The sequence below is a fragment of the Coffea arabica genome, chromosome 1c, assembly GCF_036785885.1.
Source record: "Coffea arabica cultivar ET-39 chromosome 1c, Coffea Arabica ET-39 HiFi, whole genome shotgun sequence".
NCBI lineage: Eukaryota > Viridiplantae > Streptophyta > Magnoliopsida > Gentianales > Rubiaceae > Coffea > Coffea arabica.
Window position 1 is genome coordinate 27,688,874 of NC_092310.1, and position 20,714 is coordinate 27,709,587.

At 40.7% G+C, this 20,714-nt stretch overlaps 2 protein-coding genes across 2 annotated transcripts; both read right to left on the reverse strand.

Moving 5' to 3' along the window:
• Window positions 1-1,497: 1,497 nt before the first annotated feature.
• LOC113720743 (uncharacterized) lies at window positions 1,498-2,112 on the reverse strand. Its single transcript, XM_027245414.1, has one exon. The coding sequence runs from the start codon at window positions 2,110-2,112 to the stop codon at window positions 1,498-1,500; it is 615 nt and encodes a 204-aa protein (XP_027101215.1).
• A 2,112-nt stretch (window positions 2,113-4,224) lies between these two features.
• LOC140005109 (uncharacterized) lies at window positions 4,225-5,226 on the reverse strand. The gene is made up of 2 exons (XM_072045378.1): window positions 4,894-5,226; window positions 4,225-4,827 (listed from the first exon to the last, which is right to left on the reverse strand). The coding sequence occupies exons 1-2, from the start codon at window positions 5,224-5,226 to the stop codon at window positions 4,225-4,227; spliced, it is 936 nt and encodes a 311-aa protein (XP_071901479.1).
• Between the last annotated feature and the right edge of the window lie 15,488 nt (window positions 5,227-20,714).

The window sequence follows — 20,714 nt, forward strand, 5'->3', positions numbered from 1 at the left end:
ATGTACGTCACCACACTAGTCCAATGCTAGTTGTGGCTCATTAGGCCATCCCTTTTTGTTAGTGCATATTTGCATGTTCACTACATGTCATGCATTTTTCTTAGTTTTATCACTTGGCATGCTCCTCGAACCCCCTTTCCCTTCATTTTAGGATTTTTGCATCTCATACTAGTTATAGGGTACATTTGCGTGAGAGTCCCCTTAAATATGGGATATAGACGAGTGTGGCTTTTTCTAAGCCTTAGCACGCTTGTATTCCCTCTATCAAAGGGCAAATTGAGTCACGATTTAGGTCTCCCCGTACCCAATATGCATGAATTCCCTAGGCTCATGCATTCTCAATCCACTCTATCATTACACTTTCACTTTTGTCTCATTTGCACACATGCACCTTTTTATCACTTTCACTTGCACACGAACACTTTTTTATCTCCACTTGCACACGAACCCTTTTATCTTCACTTGCACACGAACATTTTATCTTTACTCGCACACGAGTACTTTCATCTACATTTGCATACCTTCACTCTTATCTTATTACTTTTATCATTTTTCTCACTTCACACAAACTCACACTTTCACATGGCATGCATTCCACTCATTTTTCACGTCATTTAGGTTTAGGTGTGACCTCTCCAAAAGGATCATTATTGGGCTTCACAATTAATGTGATTGGCACCACTCAACCTTTGAAGAGAAATTTCCCCCGATCCCCCTAGGTCTAGGTTTTTGCATTCATATAGTCATGTCCAACGTGCGAACATATATTGGGTAGAAAATTAGGAAAGGCAAGGTTAAGTCGCGCAACTAGCCTTGGCTAGGTCAAAGGGGTGCCTTGGATTCTATCCTTGCCTTCCCCTTTGTCAAACGTGACCCCCGAACCTTTTTCTTTGGCTTACGTGGACTAGGAGTCATTTTTAAAAGGGTTTTACTATTTTGTCTTTAAAGATTTATTTTTAGGTGACTTGGTACACCTTAATCATTACCAAGTGGCGACTCCAATTTCTCATTCAAAACCCTTTTAAAAACTATTTTTTTGGGTCGAATCGTCGCTTTTTCAAGTCCCATATTAGACCCAAATCTTTTTCAATCAAAATTCAATCAAAAACATCTTTCTCAAACCATTTATTTTTTCACATTCAAAAAGTGGGGCGCGACAAGTACCTTGAGCATAATATGTCAAAACTATCCCAAAATTCCAACTCAAACAATAATTTCCAGCAACTTGTCCTTAAATTCCTTTCTTCTAACCTCAAAGTTTCAACCTTATCTTCATGGCAAAATCACAATAATTCATGGCTAGCATAGCATGTGTCATACGGTATATATTCTTTGTAAGAAAAAGCATCAAAATCATAAATATCTAATTTGAACCTAGGCTAAGCACTTTTTTTTTTTTAAAAAAAAGGCAGCCCGCCCTAAATTCTATTAGAAAAGGAAATAGTTACAAGAGTAAAAAACCAGGGAAAAAGGGGAAAAAAACAAGAAAGCAGAGACTCAAGCCCTAATCGGCACCTCACGTAGACGTGGAACTTCGCAACAGTCAAGACGAGCCTCCCTTCTAGCTCTGAGAGGCAGGGCCGCGAATGAGGCGTAGCACCGCTGCCCACCCAATCGCAATGAGGCTAATGCACCTACCACCGAGTTGGCCTCGTGAAACACGTGGTGAAGGGGTGCATTCATCCGACGGAGGTGTCTAATCTCCCGTAGAACATTGCACACTGTCCACTTCGACACAACCTCCGAATTCACTAGCTGGACAAGGACATTTGAGTCTGATTCAACAATCAATGTGCACACTATCCGAGCTGCACACATTGCTAGGCCTTCCCGAAGAGACTGCGCCTCAACTTCCAACACATCCAACTCTCCAAACTCCTTGTAATTGGCGAAGATCACCCTCCCACAATGATCTCGTACGTCCCCATCCCCGAATGCCCTACCGTGGAGGACACTGGCATCAGTGTTAAGCTTGAACCACCCCGGTGGAGGCTTTTCCCAAGAAACCAATGCAACATCCTTAACCCGCCTGTTAAGGCCGCCCAAATGTGCCCATGGACAGTCCCGATCGCGTGCAAAGGAGGTCTTGGAGAATGCACGAGCCTTACCCATCTGGCACAGAAATTCCAGGATCTGGAAAATCACTTGAGCCTGAGTGATCGAACTTGCTTCGAATCTTGCAAAGTTTCTGCTCTTCCAAATGAACCAAAGAACCAACAAAGGGACAAGAACCCGCACATGTGTTTCTAAAACTTTGGAGTGAGAGGAAAACTAGTAGGACAACATAGCGGCAACACCAAACGCATTAAATGGGAGAAGACCGAACACTTTGAAAAAGTGTTCCCACACCCCTCTAGCCACAGCGCTGTGTAGGAACAGATGATTGACTGATTCCTGGGCCTGCTGACAACAACTACATCTGGAGCACATTGTTACCCCCTTACTCTGCAACACACTGTCTAGGGGGAGGCAGCGGCATAGCAGACGTCATGCAAAAAAGAAAACTCGTAGGGGCACAATCGAACCCCACACAAAGCGATCAATCAGAGATGCATTACGCCTTTGGCGAATCTCCTCCTACGCGGAGGCTACAGAGAAGTCCCCGGTGGTGGAAGGTGCCCAAACCATGGCATCATCCTGGTCAGGGGTGAAGTGAATGCTAGTGATCTGCTGTACCATGAGCTCGGAAACCCACTCCCTAAGCCGTGGAACATTCCAGCCTTGAGACGTATAGAACTCCGCCACCAGAGAATGAGGGGGGTTGGGCACATCCACCACATGTGTCAACGGTAGGTCTCCACACCAGATGTCATGCCAAAAATCAACTAGTCCCTTCCCCACACACCACCGTATCCGTGACTCTGCAAAATCTCGGACTGCCAGTAGCCGTCACCATGACGCCGGAGGGTGATCCATAGTAGCGATCGATGGGTGTGAGTGCTTAATGTACTTATTGTGAATATAGTCTGCCCAAATCGAGTCCTTCTTCCATAACCGCCACTACGACTTGTAGGCGAAAGCCTTCGCTGAGTCATCAATGGAGCGAAACCCCAGACCCCCTCTTGAACCGGAAAGCAAAGCTTCTCCCACGCCGCCCAGTGTAACCTCTTTGACTCAACACTTAAATCCCATAGGAAAGAGTTACAGATCCTGCCTAGGGCAGCTATAACGGATTTGGGAGGGCAAACAGCTTGCAACACGAAAAGAGAAATCGAGCCAAGCACATGTCGGATGAGGATAATCTTACCCCCATGCTCAGTAGCTTAGAGCTCTAATGGAAGAGGCGTGCCCACAACTTCTCTGGGAGGGGGTCGAAAATTGCCGCACCCATCCTTCCACGGACGAGGGGAACCCCTAGATATTTCACTGGAAGAGATTGCCTGTGGAAACCCAGTATCGTCCCCACTAACCTGATCTGATCTTTAGATATACGAGAGGGCGTGAGAAGAGCACTCTTCTCTGCATTGACCTTTTGTCTGGAATGCTCTTGATACAGAAGGAGAAAATCACGGAGGGCCGTCAGGCAAGGTTTTGAGCATCGAGTGAAGATGATCGTATCATCAGCAAATGCCAAATAGGGTACGATGCCGCCGACAGACACGTAGCCTTGGTCCCTATGGTTGAGCCCAAGCTAATGGAGACCCTCTTCCAGGAACTCAGCCACAAACAAAAAAAAGCGCAGGTGACAACGGGTCCCCCTGACGCACACCCCTACTAGACTTAAAAAAACCTGTGGGTTGGCCGTTGATCAAAACCGAGAACCACGAGTTGGAGAAGGTCCTGAAGAGGAGATCTACTGAGACCTCCGAGAATCCAAAACTCCTAAGCATGAAAAGGAGGAAAAGGCCATTCCACTCTATCATACGCTTTCTCCATATCGAGCTTGATAACCAAATTTGGGTAAGCGAGTTTCCTATCTAGATCTAACATCAATTCTTGGGCAACCAAAATATTATCCATAATGCTCCTCCCAGAGACAGATCCTGTCTGCCATGGTGAAATGAGTTTGGGCAGCAGACCCCCCAATCGGTTGGCTAGAATCTTCGAAATAATCTTTGAGCTTGTATTACAAAGGCTAATTGGCCTGAAGTCCTTCCATTGGAAAGCCCCCTCCACTTTTGGGATCAGCACTAGTAACGCACTTGAGAAGCCTTTGGGCTGCTCGATTCCCTTGAAGAAATCCTGAACGGCCACTAATAAGTCCCATTTGATGATCTCCCAACACTACTGATAGAAACCCGCCCCAAACCCATCTGGCCCCAGAGCGCTATTTGCATCCATAGCGAACACCACTGCTCGAATCTCATCCAAATCCGGTAAGTGCCACAGCATTTTATCCTCCTCCACGCTTACTCTAGGCAACTCGAAGGGCAGTTCGGGTAGAGAGACATACCCACCGGACTGAAACAATGACGAATAAAATCGCACCGCCGAGGCCTGTATGTCGACCGTGTCCTGTAGCCAACCCAAACCTTCATTTTTTACCCGAGAAATATAGTTGGAGATCCTTCTCTGTTTAACCACATAATAGAAATAGGAGGTGTTCGCATCGCCCTCCTTAATCCACCGAAGTGTCGCCTTTTGTCGCCAGAATTTGCATTCCACTGATAACTCTCGTAGATACATGGCCTTGGCCTCATGTAGCTGAATTTTTGAAGACTCCTCACCACTTGAATTGAACTCCACCTCCCGCTGCTTGTATGACTCCGCTACTGATTTTACCTGAGCGAATATATTCCCAAACTCCTCCTTGCTCCACTTTCGTAGTCGATTATGAAGAGATGACAACTTAGTAAAGAATAAACTCATCCCTACTCTTGAGCCTGACTGATGCCAGGCCATGGAAACAGTCTCCAAGAAAGTGGGGTGAGACGATGCCACATGTTAAGAAACCTGAATGAAGAGAGAGCTGAAGATCCCGACCCCGCCCTGATCAACAGAGACGCATGATCTGACTGTCCACGAGGAAGGTGAGAGACCCTGGTGACCGAGTATGCCCGTCCACTGGGAGTTGATGAGAGCCCTATCCAACCGTTGCCAAACCGTGCCATTCGTCCATGTAAATAGACACCCATCGAAATCCACTGGAGAAAGTCCACACACAAACATCGATGTGTTGAACTCCTCCATGTTAGCAACATTAGCTGGCTGCCTCTCTCTGCACTTTTCCGTGGATGCGATCACATTAAAGTCGCCAGCTACAATGCACGATTCACTTCTCCCCATATTAAAACACTCCAAGCAACTCCACAGAGGGCGTCTACCTACTCTAGTGCACTTATCATAGACCGTCGATATATTAACAACCTCACCTGACGGAAAAGTAAGTCTAGCATGCACTACCTGTTCCTCTCCCTCCACAAAAGAGAGTTTGAAGACCCTATTCCAAAGACACCACACCTTGCCATTTAAGAAAGAGGCCCCATGGTCTAGCTTGAGCCGGTTCCAGACCACGTCTAATTGTTTAACCTCAAACATGGGCTCCAGAAGAAAAACTAGTGAAATCTTATTATCCAGGCAGATTTTATGTAGATACTTAATAGAGTCAGGGCGAGAGGCGCCCCTTAAATTCCATACAACAAAATTAATTGGATTTAGCATGGGAGCGTAGAAGATACTTAGCTTGAGATGAAGAGGAAGCCACTTGAGTGCGTTTGCCCCAGGGTTTGCCCCCTTTCCTCTTGATGTCCTCACTTCGCTTGCCCCCTCCTTTCTTGGATGGGCTCCTCTCCAATGACAACCGAACGTCCTTCCTGGCTCCCGTGAGCCAACTCCTGGCGAAATTGCATTAGCTCTTCTATGGTCACATGTGATTCCCTTAGGCTCCTGGCCGACACCCTACGCCCCTATGTTTCCTCTGTCGTCGACGTGGAAAAACTTGAAGTCAGGAGGCTATTGCATGTTCATTTGACAACTCGACCCCAACACCCTCACCCAACGTATCGGGGACTTCAAAGTGATTCTCCAAGCCACCACCCTCTCCCTCCAATTCTACTACCAAAACCTGGTGAGACACTGTAGACGGAGCAGAGCCTGAACGTTGATGACTTACCTGGTTGTCCAATGCCCGACACCCCTCCTTCATTTCCTAGACAGGAGCCTGGTGCGGTGTTAGGTCATGGGCAGCAGGAAGCTCAAGCGACACGCCTATGGGGTCAGCATGCATCGCAACACATGAGCCCAATGGCACTAACACGGAGGAAGCCTGGCTGCCCTTGTCTAGCAAAGGAGCCTAGCGCTCCAACCGGTGGGCTGGAGGAAGGAGCTCCGCGTCCTTCAGAGGCACCAACATATCCTCTGCCATGACACGATCAGCCACTGTTATTCTTGGTTTTGATGATCACAAAAGTTTGTTTATACAGACCAAGAAAGTGAACACTTTGATCAGGTCTGTTGGAACAAAGAAAGCATATGTTCGTTTATCTTGTGAGAACCCGTAATTTTCATTTTCTAAGTTTATTATTTTTCATGACTTGTTTTCTGCATTTTCGTGATTCGAAAATTTTTCTAGATAAATTTAAGGAGCAGATATAATTTTTAGATGATTTTTCTAGTATCGAATAGATTTTGAGAAATTAAGAACAGATACCGGACGTGGGACCCACTAGTGCGAAAAGTCCGGAAAAATTCGGCCAACTAGATTAAGTTTTGGATACTGGAATTATTTTATCGGGTGTTAAGAGATAATTAGAGGAAGCTATTTGGATTGATGTGAGAGGGAACAAAGTGATAGACTTGCATTAAATTGGGTGACAAGTGTCACCATTTGATTGGGTTACCTTTAAGACTACTATTCCATGTCTTACCATTGACCAAATAAATCACAAAATTAACCAAAAATTGCACCATTTTCTCCTCTCAAGTGCCGGCCCTCTCTCTCAAAGGAAGAAAGAAAACCTCTTCAAGTTTTGGCTTCAATCTTGCTTCAATCATCAAAACCAACCATCCAACCTTGATTTTTCTCCATAAAACACCTTCAAGTAGTGGTGGTGAGTTGTTGTGTGAAGTTATTTGGAAGGTTAAGGTGACCCATAGCTCTTTCTCTCTTGTTTTAAAGGTAAGTTGTGAAGAACCACCCTCCTTCTTTAATTGATGCTCAAATCATGCTTAGTGGAAGTAGAAGATGCAAGTTTATGGATTAATTCTTGATTTGTGGTTGAATTGATGACTTTTTATTATTTTTGGGGAATTTTCTGTTTTAATTCAAGCATGATGGTGTGGCTATCTATGATGTATGGAAATGATCTATAATGACTTAAGGAGGTGGGAAAAGTGATTAATTGCAACCAATTTCTGTTTTGGAAGAAAATTGGAAAATCTAGGGTTCTTAAGGGTACATTCTGTCCGAATTTTTAGGTACTAGATAGAGGCCGAATTGGCCTTAGCTCAAAACATGAAAGTTGTAGGTAATGACATTTTAAAGGTGCCTACAAAATTTCAGGTCATTTGGATTAGTGTAGAGTGAGATATGACGAAATTACTGTAGCTGTTCTGCTTTGATCAGAATGCGAAAACTGCGATAGTAATTGGCCATTTTGACTGGAATTGGTTTGGATTTTGGAGTTGGTGTCTTCTAATGAAATATAGCTGGATGTCTTAGCTAACTTATACCTTTGGAATTTCGGCATTTGGACTTGTATAGACTGAGTTATAGTAATTACAGTTTTGTGTGATTTGCAAACCTGTTTTGGGAATTCTGGTATAGTATTTTGCATATTTGACCTAGTTGTGTTAGGAACTGGATTGAGTGATCTTCTACATTGTTGTAGCTCTGTTTCTTGGCTTCGAAATGGTGGGTCTTACACCCCCATCCGATAATTGTAGTGAGAGTTGTTCCATTACCGTAAAATGACGTCAAAACTGTATTTTTCCGGGCCAATGCTAGTTACATTTCCGAAATTTCTGGTTTCCTCTATTGTTTGTAAATGTTTATGGAACCTTATTGGGGTCATGTTTGGCCTTGGTTTATGACTCGTTATCGAGTCTCATTGTATTTGTTTGCATGTTTTTAGGGCGTGACGGTGGTGCACAACGTTCTTTTGACTAAAGTGTTTGAAACCACATTGTGCTAGCTTGGTGAGTGTACTACTCACTTATGTGCTATTACATGGCTTTGATCTTTGTACTTGAGATGTTGAATGTTGATTGATCCAAGTGAGAGTGTACTTTATCACTTTCACTTATTGTTTCGCATGTTATTGGAAAGTTACATGAAATGTTATATGAAATGTTATATGAAATGAAATACATGACTTCAAATATTATCCATGAGCTCAACCCCATTGGTTATTGATTGAATCGAGCCGGAGAGGGCTTGGTCGTGCCAATTAATGTGCCTTGGGGCAACATCATAGGGAATCTTGTAGTATGAGAGACTCTTGATTCCGGTTTACTCGAGTAATACCACAATGTAAGTGTTTGGATTTCGGGCCCGGTTGAGGAATGTTAGGAGGAAGGGAATGGAAGTTAAGAGGAGTCTACGGTTGGTTACCTTTCAGACATTGACGGAGAGTCAATGAGACCTGATCAAGAATTCAAACGAGGAAAAGGGCTCTTGAGAGCCACCCGTATCCTTTTATCCTCATTATTAATGTGTGGCTTTATTTATTTTGGTAAATTGGACTATTAAGCTTGATGTATCCATGAACTTGGTTGCTTGAGTTGTATTCTCACTGGGCAATTAGCTCACCCCGTTCCTTTTGTTTTCCTTACAGGAATATGACTCTTTTGGAATGAATTTTGATAAATGGTTGCCGAATGAACTAGATGAATGACTCTTTTGTATTGTATATAAAATGGGACCCTAAATGTATCATTAGGGCCGTTTTCACTTTTGTTTTGGCAAACCATATATGTAGTGACTTTTGTATCACTTTTAAACGTCATTTTGGTTTGTAAAGGCTAAATGTTATGTGGTATATGTAATTCGATGTTTGGTTGGGTTCGGACGAGTCGGTTACTATTCATGGCCGACTCCAGATTTCATTTTCTTTTATTTTGGGTCATTTTGCCCTTTTGCCTTATTTGCGCGCGCTATAAGTTCCGGAATGTGAAAGATCGCTCTATACTGCACCGTTAGTCCTGGCGAGAGTTGGGCAGGCAGTCCGCTAACCTCTTTGGTTCGCCTTAGGGGAAGGTGGGGCTGTCACATATCTCCTGACTACGTTGCTTTGGATGTGGCAAACAAGATTGGAATAATATAAATGAATTTAGTCATTGTTTTGTTTCGATCAAAGATATTGTCTTTTAAGTATGTCTAGTTTGTCATTCTTGGTACTTTGAAATATTTGTCTAACCTTCTTCAAATACAAGTTTTTTTATCTATCCGAGAATCAGGTTCAAATATGTCATGAAATGCAAAACAACCAAAATGAGAAGCAAAAATAGGACAATCAGGTCGGACGGCCGAAAGGAAACTGTCGGACGTCCGAAAAGATAAAGAACATCAGGAAGGAAGCTCCGTCGGACGCTCACATGGAAGCATCGGACGTCCGGAAGGATCGGACGCTTGCCATCGGACGCTCATCAACCGCATCGGACGTCCGAAAAATTCCAAGATAACTTGCTAGCTCTCGGCCCAAGGTCGGACGCTGTGCTGTCGGATGACAAAAAACTCATCGGACGTCCGAACCTCAACTTGGCTATCATCGGACGATTCGTTCGGACGATGATTCGACGTCGGACGTCGGACAGCCCCAACGGCTAGTTGACTCCTCAGCTGCCTTCTATCCGTTGGAAGCATTGATGAAGCCCATTTCTGGATCCCTTTAAAATCAAACTGGTCTGAACCAAGAAGGGACTTTTTGCACACTTTGTTTACAAGATCTGAAGAGTTATTTTAGCTAGAAAATAGTCTCCAAATCTAGATTTGTTTTAAAGTGGTGTGAATTTCTGGTGAGCATTTCTTTTGTGGTTGAAAGGATCTTTAGTGTAGCTTTGTTGAGGGTTTTCTAAGTGATTGTAAAACTTCTTAGCTTGACGCTTAGGGCAAGGAGGAAGTGCTCCCTCCATTGTACATCTAGTTGATCTTCTTTCATCAAGGAAAAGTTGCTCTTCCTAGTGTTTGGTCTTCAAGGTTGAGGACAGCTTGGTAGACACTTGGTTTGATTCCCTATCTTACTTTTCTGTTTAATAAAATTCTCATTGCTTATCTATACTTGTTTTTTTGATCAATATTGCTCTTGTCTTCTAATCTACTTGGTTGATCATTACTAGAAAAGAAGGTAAATTTTTATTAAAGAAAAAGTGCATAAATTTGATTAAGATTTTAATCAACCCAATTCACCCCCCTCTTGGTTGTCTTTGGGACTTACAATTGGTATCAGAGCTTGGTCTCCTTGAGATTAAGCTCTAACCGCTTGGAGTAAAGATGACAACCAGTCATGCTATGTTTGTTGAGGGGCAATCTGTTACTAGGCCTCCCATGTTCAGTGGCTCCAACTATGTTAGCTGGAAAGAACGAATGATTATCTTTCTGCAATCTATTGATATTGAACTATGGTTTATTGTGAGTGAAGGACCGCATGAAGCTAACTTTCTTGATGCAGATACAGGGTTGCTTCGGCCAAAAACGAGAGCTGAAATGAATGCTCAAGATAGAACTAACCTCACATTGAATGCCAAGGCCATGAATGTTCTTTATAGTGCCCTAGATTCAAATGAATCAATTGGAGTAAAAGGCTGCAAATCGGCCAAAGAAATGTGGGATAAACTAAGAGAAATCCATGAGGGTGGTGACAACGTGAAGGAACAGAAAAAGGCTATCTTGGTCACAAAATATGAATCATTTAAAATTGAACCTCTTGAGGATATTGACAAAATGTATTGCAGGTTCACTGACTTGATCAAAGATCTCGAAGCGTTGGGCAAAGAGTACACCTTGGGAGAGAAGAACAGGAAAATTCTCAATGCATTGGGCAAAGAATGGGAAAATAAAGTGACTGCAATAGAGGAGGCTAAGGATTTAAGTTCTGTGCCTATGGAATCTATCATTAACTCACTAACCTCTTATGAGTTGAAACTGAAATCTAAAGTGCAGGAGGAAGAGGATGCTAGAGCAAAGAGAAGCATTGCTCTAAAGACTACTCAAGGTGAAGATGATACTGCTCACCTGGATGATGAAGACTCGGATGGTGATGATAATGATCTTGCTCTCATCACCAGAGGCTTCAAAAGAATCTTGAATAAAAGAAAGTTTAGAAGGGAAGGACCTAGCAATCAATTCCAGAATCAGCCATCTATCGCAAAGTACAAAGGAAAACAAGATTTCAACAAGAAACAGTTGGACAAATGCTTCGAATGTGGACAGATTGGACACTATGCAAATGAATGCCCCATGAAGAAAATGAAAGATGGAAAAGCTGATCGAAAGCCAAGATTCAACAACTTTCAGATTACTTGGAATGAATGCAACTCCGAAGGGGAAGTTGAAGAAGAGGAAGAATCAGCTCAAATGGCCTTCATGGCTATTGGAAATAATGAGGTAACTTCCACACACTCTCTATCTGAAAGTGATGATGATGAAGATGATGATCTTGAATCCTTTGTTGAGAAACTGCATGATGCCTTGAAGGAATCTTATGATAAAAACAAGCAGTTAAAACAGAAAATGGCTTTTCTCATTCAAGAAAATACAAATCTTTTTCAACAAAATAAACAACTAAAGACCGACAATGAAAGTCTAGTAAGAGCCGGATGTAATGTTCAAGATGAGCTTGATAGAAAGACAAATATTTGTGAAATGCTGAAGGAAAGACAGGGTGATTTGATAAAAAAATGGACAACTTGGATGAGACTTTGAAAGCAAGAAAGCAGGAGTCTAGCAAAAGGAACATGTTATTTACCCATCCTACTACTTTTCAAAGAACATTTGCACACAACAAAATTGCACATGGTTTCACAACATATAGAAGAGGTGGATTGAGATATATCAAACCAGTACATGTTAAGGACTCTTCCATTATGTGTGGTTTTTGTTGTCAAAGAGGGCATTTGAAAGGTAATTGCTATGTGAAAAGAAATCTGAACAAAGGGATGAAGTGCATGTGGTTAGTTAGATACAATGCTAACTATTATGGACCCAAAAATTAAAAAGGGTACCAAACACGTTATCTTTTCAGGTTAAAGGATCAAACAAGTCAAAATGGTTCATTGATAGCGGCTGCTCAAGGCACATGACCGGTGATCCTTCTTTGTTTATAAAGCTGAAATCAAAATCAAGTGGAAAAGTGACATTTGGTGATGATGTGAAAGCTAAGACAATTGGAATAGGTGATGTTGGTAAGGATGGTGAAACTTTTGTTCAAAATGTACTCTTAGTTGATAACTTAGGTTATAACTTGCTTAGTGTTAGTCAATTGTGTGATAAAGACTTGTATGTGTTGTTTAAAAAGCATGAATGCATTGTGCTTGATTCCAAATACAATGTTGTGTTCAAAGGTAAGAGGTTCAATGACATATATATTGTGGTTCTTGATAAAATTGACTCCTCTAGCTTAAAATGCCTTAAAGCTTCAAATGAAGATCCTTGGTTGTGGCATAGAAGAATTTGTCATTTTAACATGGATTTACTAAAGGAAATTTCGAAAAAGGAGCTAGTTAGAGGCTTGCCAAAAATCAATTTTGAAAAGGATAAAATATGTGATGCATGTCAATTTGGAAAGCAAATAAAAGTTTCTTTTAAACCAAAGAAGTGTGTATCTATTTCCAAACCTTTAGAACTCTTGCATCTTGACTTATTTGGCCCTACTCAAATCTCTAGCTTGGGTGGTAAGAAATACTGTTTTGTGATTGTGGATGATTATTCTAGATATACTTGGGTAATATTTCTTGCTCATAAGGATGATACTTTCAAGAATTTCACTTCATTGTTTGCTAAAGTGCAAAATCTGCTTGGTTTAAAAATTGTTAGAATTAGAAGTGATAATGGATCAGAATTCAAGTATTGTGGTTTTCCAGATTTTGTGATTATAATGGTATAACTCATGAGTTTTCTATTGCAAGGACTCCTCAGCAAAATGGTGTTGTAGAAAGGAAAAACAGGACTCTCCAAGAGGCTGCTAGAACTATGTTGAATGAATGTAGGTTGCCTAAATATCTGTGGGCTGAAGCGGTAAACACTGCATGTTATGTGATGAATAGAATACTCTTGAGACCTATTTTAAAGAAAACTCCTTATGAGCTGATTTTTGATAAGAAACCTACCGTTGGTTATTTCAAAGTATTTGGTTGTAAATGTTTTATTTTGAATCTAAAGGAACATCTTGGTAAGTTTGACAAAAAATCTGATGAAGGAATATTTTTGGGGTATTGTGAGAATAAAAGAGGATATAGAGTTTTTAATAGAAGGACTCTTGTGATTGAAGAGGCTATACATATAACATTTGACGAAACAAATGATGATAATTCCAAAAGTTCGTGTGAGGATGATGATGTAGGTGTTCGAGCAGGAATGGAAAAGCTATCAATTGGAAATGAAGGAAGCTCTAAACCAGCAGCAACTGAAACGGAAAATGAAGTTCATGATGATCAAGGTGAGGAAGATGAAGACAAAACTGATGATCCACACAAAGATCTTCCAAAGGCTTGGAAATTCAGCCAAAATCATCCAAAAGAGCTTATAATTGGTGATCCATCCGAGAAGGTAAACACTCGTTCCTCATCTAGAAAATTGATTGACAATTTTGCTTTAGTTTCTCTTTTTGAACCCAAAAATGTCAATGATGCTTTAAAGGATGAAAACTGGATTTTGGCAATGCAAGAGGAACTTAATCAATTTGAGAGAAATGAAGTTTGGACACTTGTTGATAGACCTCAAAATCAACCTATCATTGGCACAAAGCGGATTTTTAGAAATAAGTTGGATGATAAAGGTGTGGTTGTAAGAAATAAAGCCAGATTAGTTGCTAAAGGATATGCTCAAGAAGAAGGAATTGATTTTGATGAAACATTTGCTCCCGTAGCAAGATTAGAATCTATTAGAATGCTTCTTGCGTTTGCATCCTTTAAAGGCTTCAAATTGTTTCAAATGGATGTTAAAAGTGCCTTTTTAAATGGTTTTATTGATCAAGAAGTATATGTGGATCAACCCCCCGGTTTTGAAAATACAAAATTTCCAAGTCATGTGTTTAAACTTTCTAAAGCTTTATATGGTTTAAAACAGGCTCCAAGAGCTTGGTATGAAAGATTAAGTGGGTTCTTGATTGAAAAAGGTTTCAAAAGGGGTGTTGTGGACACCACACTTTTTACTAAGCAAGTGTTGAATGACCTTCTCATTGTGCAAATATATGTAGATGATATTATTTTTGGTGCTACTAATGAGTATCTATGCAAGGATTTTTCCACTACTATGCAAAATGAATTTGAAATGAGTATGATGGGAGAATTAAATTTCTTCCTTGGACTTCAAATACATCAAGCTCTCGAGGGAATTTTTATAAATCAAGCAAAGTATACCAAGGAATTACTGAAAAGGTTTGGCATGGAAGACTCAAAACAAGTTGGAACTCCAATGTGCACTTCTACAAAGCTTGACAAAGATGAAGAAGGTAATCATGTGGATGAAAAGCATTATAGAGGTATGATCGGAAGCCTACTCTATTTAACCGCAAGTAGACCTGATATTATGTTTGCTGTTTGCTTGTGTGCTAGATTTCAATCTTGTCCAAAAGAATCACATTTGAATGCTGTAAAAAGAATTTTTAGGTATTTCAAAGGTACATTAGACTATGGTCTTTGGTATGCTAGATCTAATGAGTTTGCACTATATGGTTATTCAGATGCTGATTTTGGAGGTTGTCGTGTGGATAGAAAGAGTACTAGTGGAACTTGTCATTTTCTTGGAAATTGTTTAGTCTCTTGGTTTAGCAAGAAACAATGTGCAATCTCTTTGTCTACAACCGAAGCGGAATATATTGCCGCTAGTGCATGTTGTGCTCAACTTTTATGGATGAAGCACACTTTGAATGATTTTGGATTGTTGTATGACTGCATGCCTGTATTTTGTGATAATACTAGTGCTATAAATTTGACAAAAAATCCTATTCATCATTCTAGGACAAAGCACATAGATATAAAGCATCACTTTATTCGTGATCTTGTTCAAAAAGGTGAAATATGTGTAAATTATGTTTGCTCTAAAGATCAATTTGCTGATATTTTCACAAAAGCTTTGCCATTAGATCAGTTCATTCATCTAAGATCAAAATTAGGAATAATCGAAAAATCATCTTAATTTTTTTTGGGGTCTTCGGACGTCCGAAAGAAGATGAACGGGCGTCCGATGATGTTCTTCAGCCATTTTCCAGATTGCGCCTGTTCGGACGCAGCTGTCGGACGCACAACTTCGTTCGGCCGTCAGACAGTGCAACGGCTCATTTTTTAAAACAACTTTCTTTCTTATTTGCTTCAGTCTCTTCCTATTCTATTTCCTCTCGGACGAAAACTCTCTCTTCCCTCACTCTCAAATTCGTATCATTTTGATGCTCCCATTCCCAAATTGACTCAACCAAATCACTTCCTCATCATTTGCGGTTCATTTCTCCTGATCATTTCATCGAACAGAACAATATTTCGCAAATTCCCAAATTTCTCTCAAAACCCTACTCTTTCATAACCGCTCGGTCAAATCTTGTTCAAGGTGTTTTTGTCTCAAAATTTCTGTGCGATTCACTTCCCTACTGCTGTGTGCATCATTTGCATCCTACATTCCACACATTTCACACAATGGTGAATCTAAGGGGAGGTTTTCAAATTTTTTATGATTCACTAAGAAAGGGGGAGTTCTAGTCTATTTAGAAAGGGAGAGTTTTCATTACAATCAATCAAAATTCATTTCAAACTTTTGTTTTGTCATCATCAAAAAGGGGGAGAATGTTATTCTTGGTTTTGATGATCACAAAAGTTTGTTTATACAGACCAAGAAAGTGAACACTTTGATCAGGTCTGTTGGAACAAAGAAAGCATATGTTCGTTTATCTCCTGACTACGTTGCTTTGGATGTGGCAAACAAGATTGGAATAATATAAATGAATTTAGTCATTGTTTTGTTTCGATCAAAGATATTGTCTTTTAAGTGTGTCTAGTTTGTCATTCTTGGTACTTTGAAATATTTGTCTAACCTTCTTCAAATACAAGTTTTTTTATCTATCCGAGAATCAGGTTCAAATATGTCATGAAATGCAAAACAACCAAAATGAGAAGCAAAAATAGGACAATCAGGTCGGACGGGCGAAAGGAAACTGTCGGACGTCCGAAAAGATAAAGAACATCAGGAAGGAAGCTCCGTCGGACGCTCACATGGAAGCATCGGACGTCCGGAAGGATCGGACGCTTGCCATCGGACGCTCATCAACCGCATCGGACGTTCGAAAAATTCCAAGATAACTTGCTAGCTCTCGGCCCAAGGTCGGACGCTGTGCTGTCGGACGACAAAAAACTCATCAGACGTCCGAACCTCAACTTGGCTATCATCGGACGATTCGTTCAGACGATGATTCGACGTCGGACGTCCGACAGCCCCAACGGCTAGTTGACTCCTCAGCTGCCTTCTATCCGCTGGAAGCATTGATGAAGCCCATTTCTGGATCCCTTTAAAATCAAACTGGTCTGAACTAAGAAGGGACTTTTTGCACACTTTGTTTACAAGATCTGAAGAGTTATTTTAGCTAGAAAATAGTCTCCAAAGCTAGATTTGTTTTAAAGTGGTGTGAATTTCTGGTGAGCATTTCTTTTGTGGTTGAAAGGATTTTTAGTGTAGCTTTGTTGAGGGTTTTCTGAGTGATTGTAAAACTTCTTAGCTTGACTAAGTGCGGCTTAGGGCAAGGAGGAAGTGCTCCCTCCATTGTACATCTAGTTGATCTTCTTTCATCAAGGAGAAGTTGCTCTTCCTAGTGTTTGGTCTTCAAGGTTGAGGACAGCTTGGTAGACACTTGGTTTGATTCCCTATCTTACTTTTCTGTTTAATAAAATTCTCATTGCTTATCTATACTTGTTTTTCTGATCAATATTGCTCTTGTCTTCTAATCTACTTGGTTGATCATTACTAGAAAAGAAGGTAAATTTTTATTAAAGAAAAAGTGCATAAATTTGGTTAAGATTTTAATCAACCCAATTCACCCCCCCTCTTGGTTGTCTTTGGGACTTACAGCCACGTCCTGTATGATATCGCCCGCCGCTCTAGCGATTGCCTCCTCCACCAAAGTCTCCATTGTCGAGAGATTGGTGGCCACCATCTCCTGGGCAAATGGCGGAGTGCCCACATCCTCTCTTGGAAGGAACTCATGACACTCCAGAGCCTGCCCCTGTAGACACCAAATTTTTGGTTTAGAATTTTTCTTGTTTAATTAGTTTAATTTTAGATTTGTTATCTCAATTTTAGATTTATCTTAGGGGATTCCTATTTCATGTCTCTTATGTTAATTAGTTTACGAACATTTATTTTATTTACTAATTTAATAGAAAAAAAAGGAAAAATGACGAAAATGGAAAATAAAAAAAAGGGAAATGGAAATTACATTTTTTGTTGTTTCTAGTTTATTTATTTTTCATCCAATGTTAATTAAATTGTTTTTGTTATTTATTTTTATTATTTTCAATTTTGTTTAATTAAGTTTAAAAAAAAAAAAGGAAAACGCGGCATGCAAGCGGCGTTTTGTCGCAGCTTGCAAAGGATGGCTTGGTCAGCCCCTTGGCTGCAAATTTTGGAGAGTATAGCTGAGGGTTTTAGGGTAGAGGATTCCCATATAAATAGAAAGAGGAAAGAGAGCCGCAAGGGGGAGGAGACGGAGAGAGTTTGACGACAAAAGGAAAACACAAAAACCGCAAGGGAAAGGGCGGCTAGGTTTTGGGAAGAGCTTCAAGAAAGCTGCGGGAAAAATGGAGAAAGGGAGATAGAAGATACGGCTAGGAGAATAGAGGGGGACGGCTGAGAGCAAGGTTTGCTTGGGACTGCAAAAGAAAGGAAAGAAGAGAGGATCCAAGAGAGAGAGCTAGAAAAGGTTTTGACGGCTGGAATTTCTGGGGAGCGAAAGAGAGAAAGAGAGGTTTTGGAGAAGCTAGTTGGCGTCTGAAGTTTGAGAGAAACCTGGAGAGCCGAGGGTTTGGAAACTCTGAGGGAACGTAGAGTAGCGTAGAAGGTGAGAAGCCGAGAACTCCATCAGAATAGGCAATTCATTTTTGGGTGGTCCTGCGGCGTTGCTCATCCCCAGGGTGCCCACGGTGATTCGACTCCCAAGGCATCAACTGAGGTAACATTGATTTCTCCTCTTGTGCATTTCTCTCCCTGAGTTTCTTGTTTATCGGCGGGATTTTGTGATCGTGATTATGCAGGCTGCATTTCTTTTAGCTTTCCATGATGGCTGTCTCTGCTTTTCTATCCTTCCCCTTCGCATGTTTCATTCTATCCAAAGATTTGTTTTTATCCGTGAGTGGAGAGCCCAGATGATGCTTGGCAATCTTGTTAGCAGACCGTATAGCTTTTGGGTTCAGTATGTTTGCAAAAGTTTAATCAGAAACTAAGACGGAAACTTAGGAATTTTTGGGGGTTTGATTACTTGCATGTTTGCTGCTCTTTTTTGTTGCATATTCAGTTTTGTTGTGTTAATCAAAGTGTCCAGATGTTAAATGAGGTCAAGTGATAGTCTTTGCTGGTTTTGTTTGAAGTTTACTTGAAACCTGCATTTGAAAGCTTGAAGTTGCAAAAAATTCTGGATGAATATTGCCGCAAGCTTCACCTTTCTCTTTTGCTGCATCGCATGCCTGGTTGTTTTCTTTTACCTGCATTTCCTGATTAAAGTTTCGGCCATCCATTTTTGCTAGTTGGGTTTGCATGCTTTGGGGTGTTTGAGTGCTGGTTGAAAAGAATTGGATCAGGGGGTGTTGGGTGTGTATGTTTAGGGGCTGAAAGGTGTGAACCATGTTCAAGTGCTTGCTGGAAAAGAGCAAGCCAGGTTGCCGAAACATGCCTGCATTTCTTTTTCCAGAATTTCGCATCAATTCTTTCTATGTTTCTTACTTGCTTGGATCATGGTGGTGGTATAGTTAATTGCTCAATCCGAAGTTGTGAGTTGGGTTGGCAAACAAATGAGTTTTGTGCATTTTTCTGGTATGAAATACGCCTGGTTTGAAGATGCAAAAGTTGCGGCAGAAATTGCAGAAGAGCTTCTACGTTGTTTGCATGAGTTTGCATGAAAATGACTTCCAAAAATTGCATTCTTACCCCCAGGTCCCCTTTTATTCTATAAAGGCCCAATTACATTTCAATCTCTTGCAATTAGGTCCTAAGTTGATTGCAATTTGAGTCATTATTTGGCCTTTTATTATTTTTTGGGGACCTTTGAAGCTCTTAAATGTTTCAAGTTGGCCTTGATTGATTGATTAATGGTTGCTTTTGAGTCCTAAAAATGCAAGTGAAACCACTCATTGACCTTTATTTGCCCTTGGACCCTTGAAGTTCCTAAAAGTGTTTGATTAGGCTTGAGTGCTTGGTTAGTGTTCGCAATTGAGTCCTTGGTAGCCTCAAATTTGCAATTCGATTGCTCGTTTGCTTTCATTTGTTTAGGTGGTACTTAATGCATGAATTTGTGAACTTTATGATCAAATGAGCTTGTGTTCGCCTATTTTCTTGAATTTTCTGAAATAAATGGGCTTTGGCCTTTTTCTTGCTCTTTGACTTTCAAAGTTTCTAAAATGTTTCAATTGGCTTTGAATGGTTGATAAATGCTTGCAATTGGGTCTTTGGTGGATCCCTTTATTGGAAACTATGTATTATTTGATTTCATTTAAATTGCAATTAGGAGAGATTTGGTGACTTTGTTATACTTTACTATTTGAGGTACCGTGACCTTTTTATTGTTTTGAAGCCATTTTTCTTGCATTTGGACACCATTCAAAGGGGGCGGTATAATTTCTTTTATCCCTTTTTGTGTCTCCTATGTGATCCTACGTGCTAAGTGAAAATTGCATGTCTACTTTGCTTTCCTAGCCTTTCCTTAATTCCTTTTATTTATGTCATTTACTTTTGTTTTTTTTTTATTTATTTAAGTTATTCTTTATGGGGTATGTGTACACCTCTTGGCTTGTAATAGATAGGGCTTGGAGGAGCATTTGATGAAGACCTATTGAAGACATGTGCCTAGCTAGCAAATGTAATAGGTTCATTAGTTTGTTTGCATGCCTGTGTTATGTGTTACTTGCTTTATTAGGTTCTTGCATCTAGTCGAGCATGCTAAGTGTTAGGTGCTATGTGATTGACATGTCTACTCGCTTTCCATAGCCATGAATGAATGTGATGGATGAATGTACGTTTCCACTAGTCCAACGCTAGTCGGAATTCATAGAAAGGGCTAGTCCAATGCTAGACCCAATAGGCCATTTCCCTTTTCGTAGGTGCATATTTGCGTGTTTCACTTCATTTCACGCATTTTTTCTAGTTTCTCTATCATTTGGCATGCCCCTCTAATCCCTTCCCTCTCACTTTAGGTTTTGCATATTCATGCTAGTTATAGGGTCCATTTGCTTGAGAGTCCCCTTTCGATAAGGGAAACGAGCGAGTGTGGCTACAAAAATAGCCTTAGCACGCTAGTTCTCCTTTCTAATAAAAGGGAAAATTGAAGTCACAAAGTTAGGACTCCCCGTTCCCGTCTTGATGCATTCCTATATGATTCATGCATTTTACTCATTCACTATCACATACACTTATTCTATCCCTTTTCCCA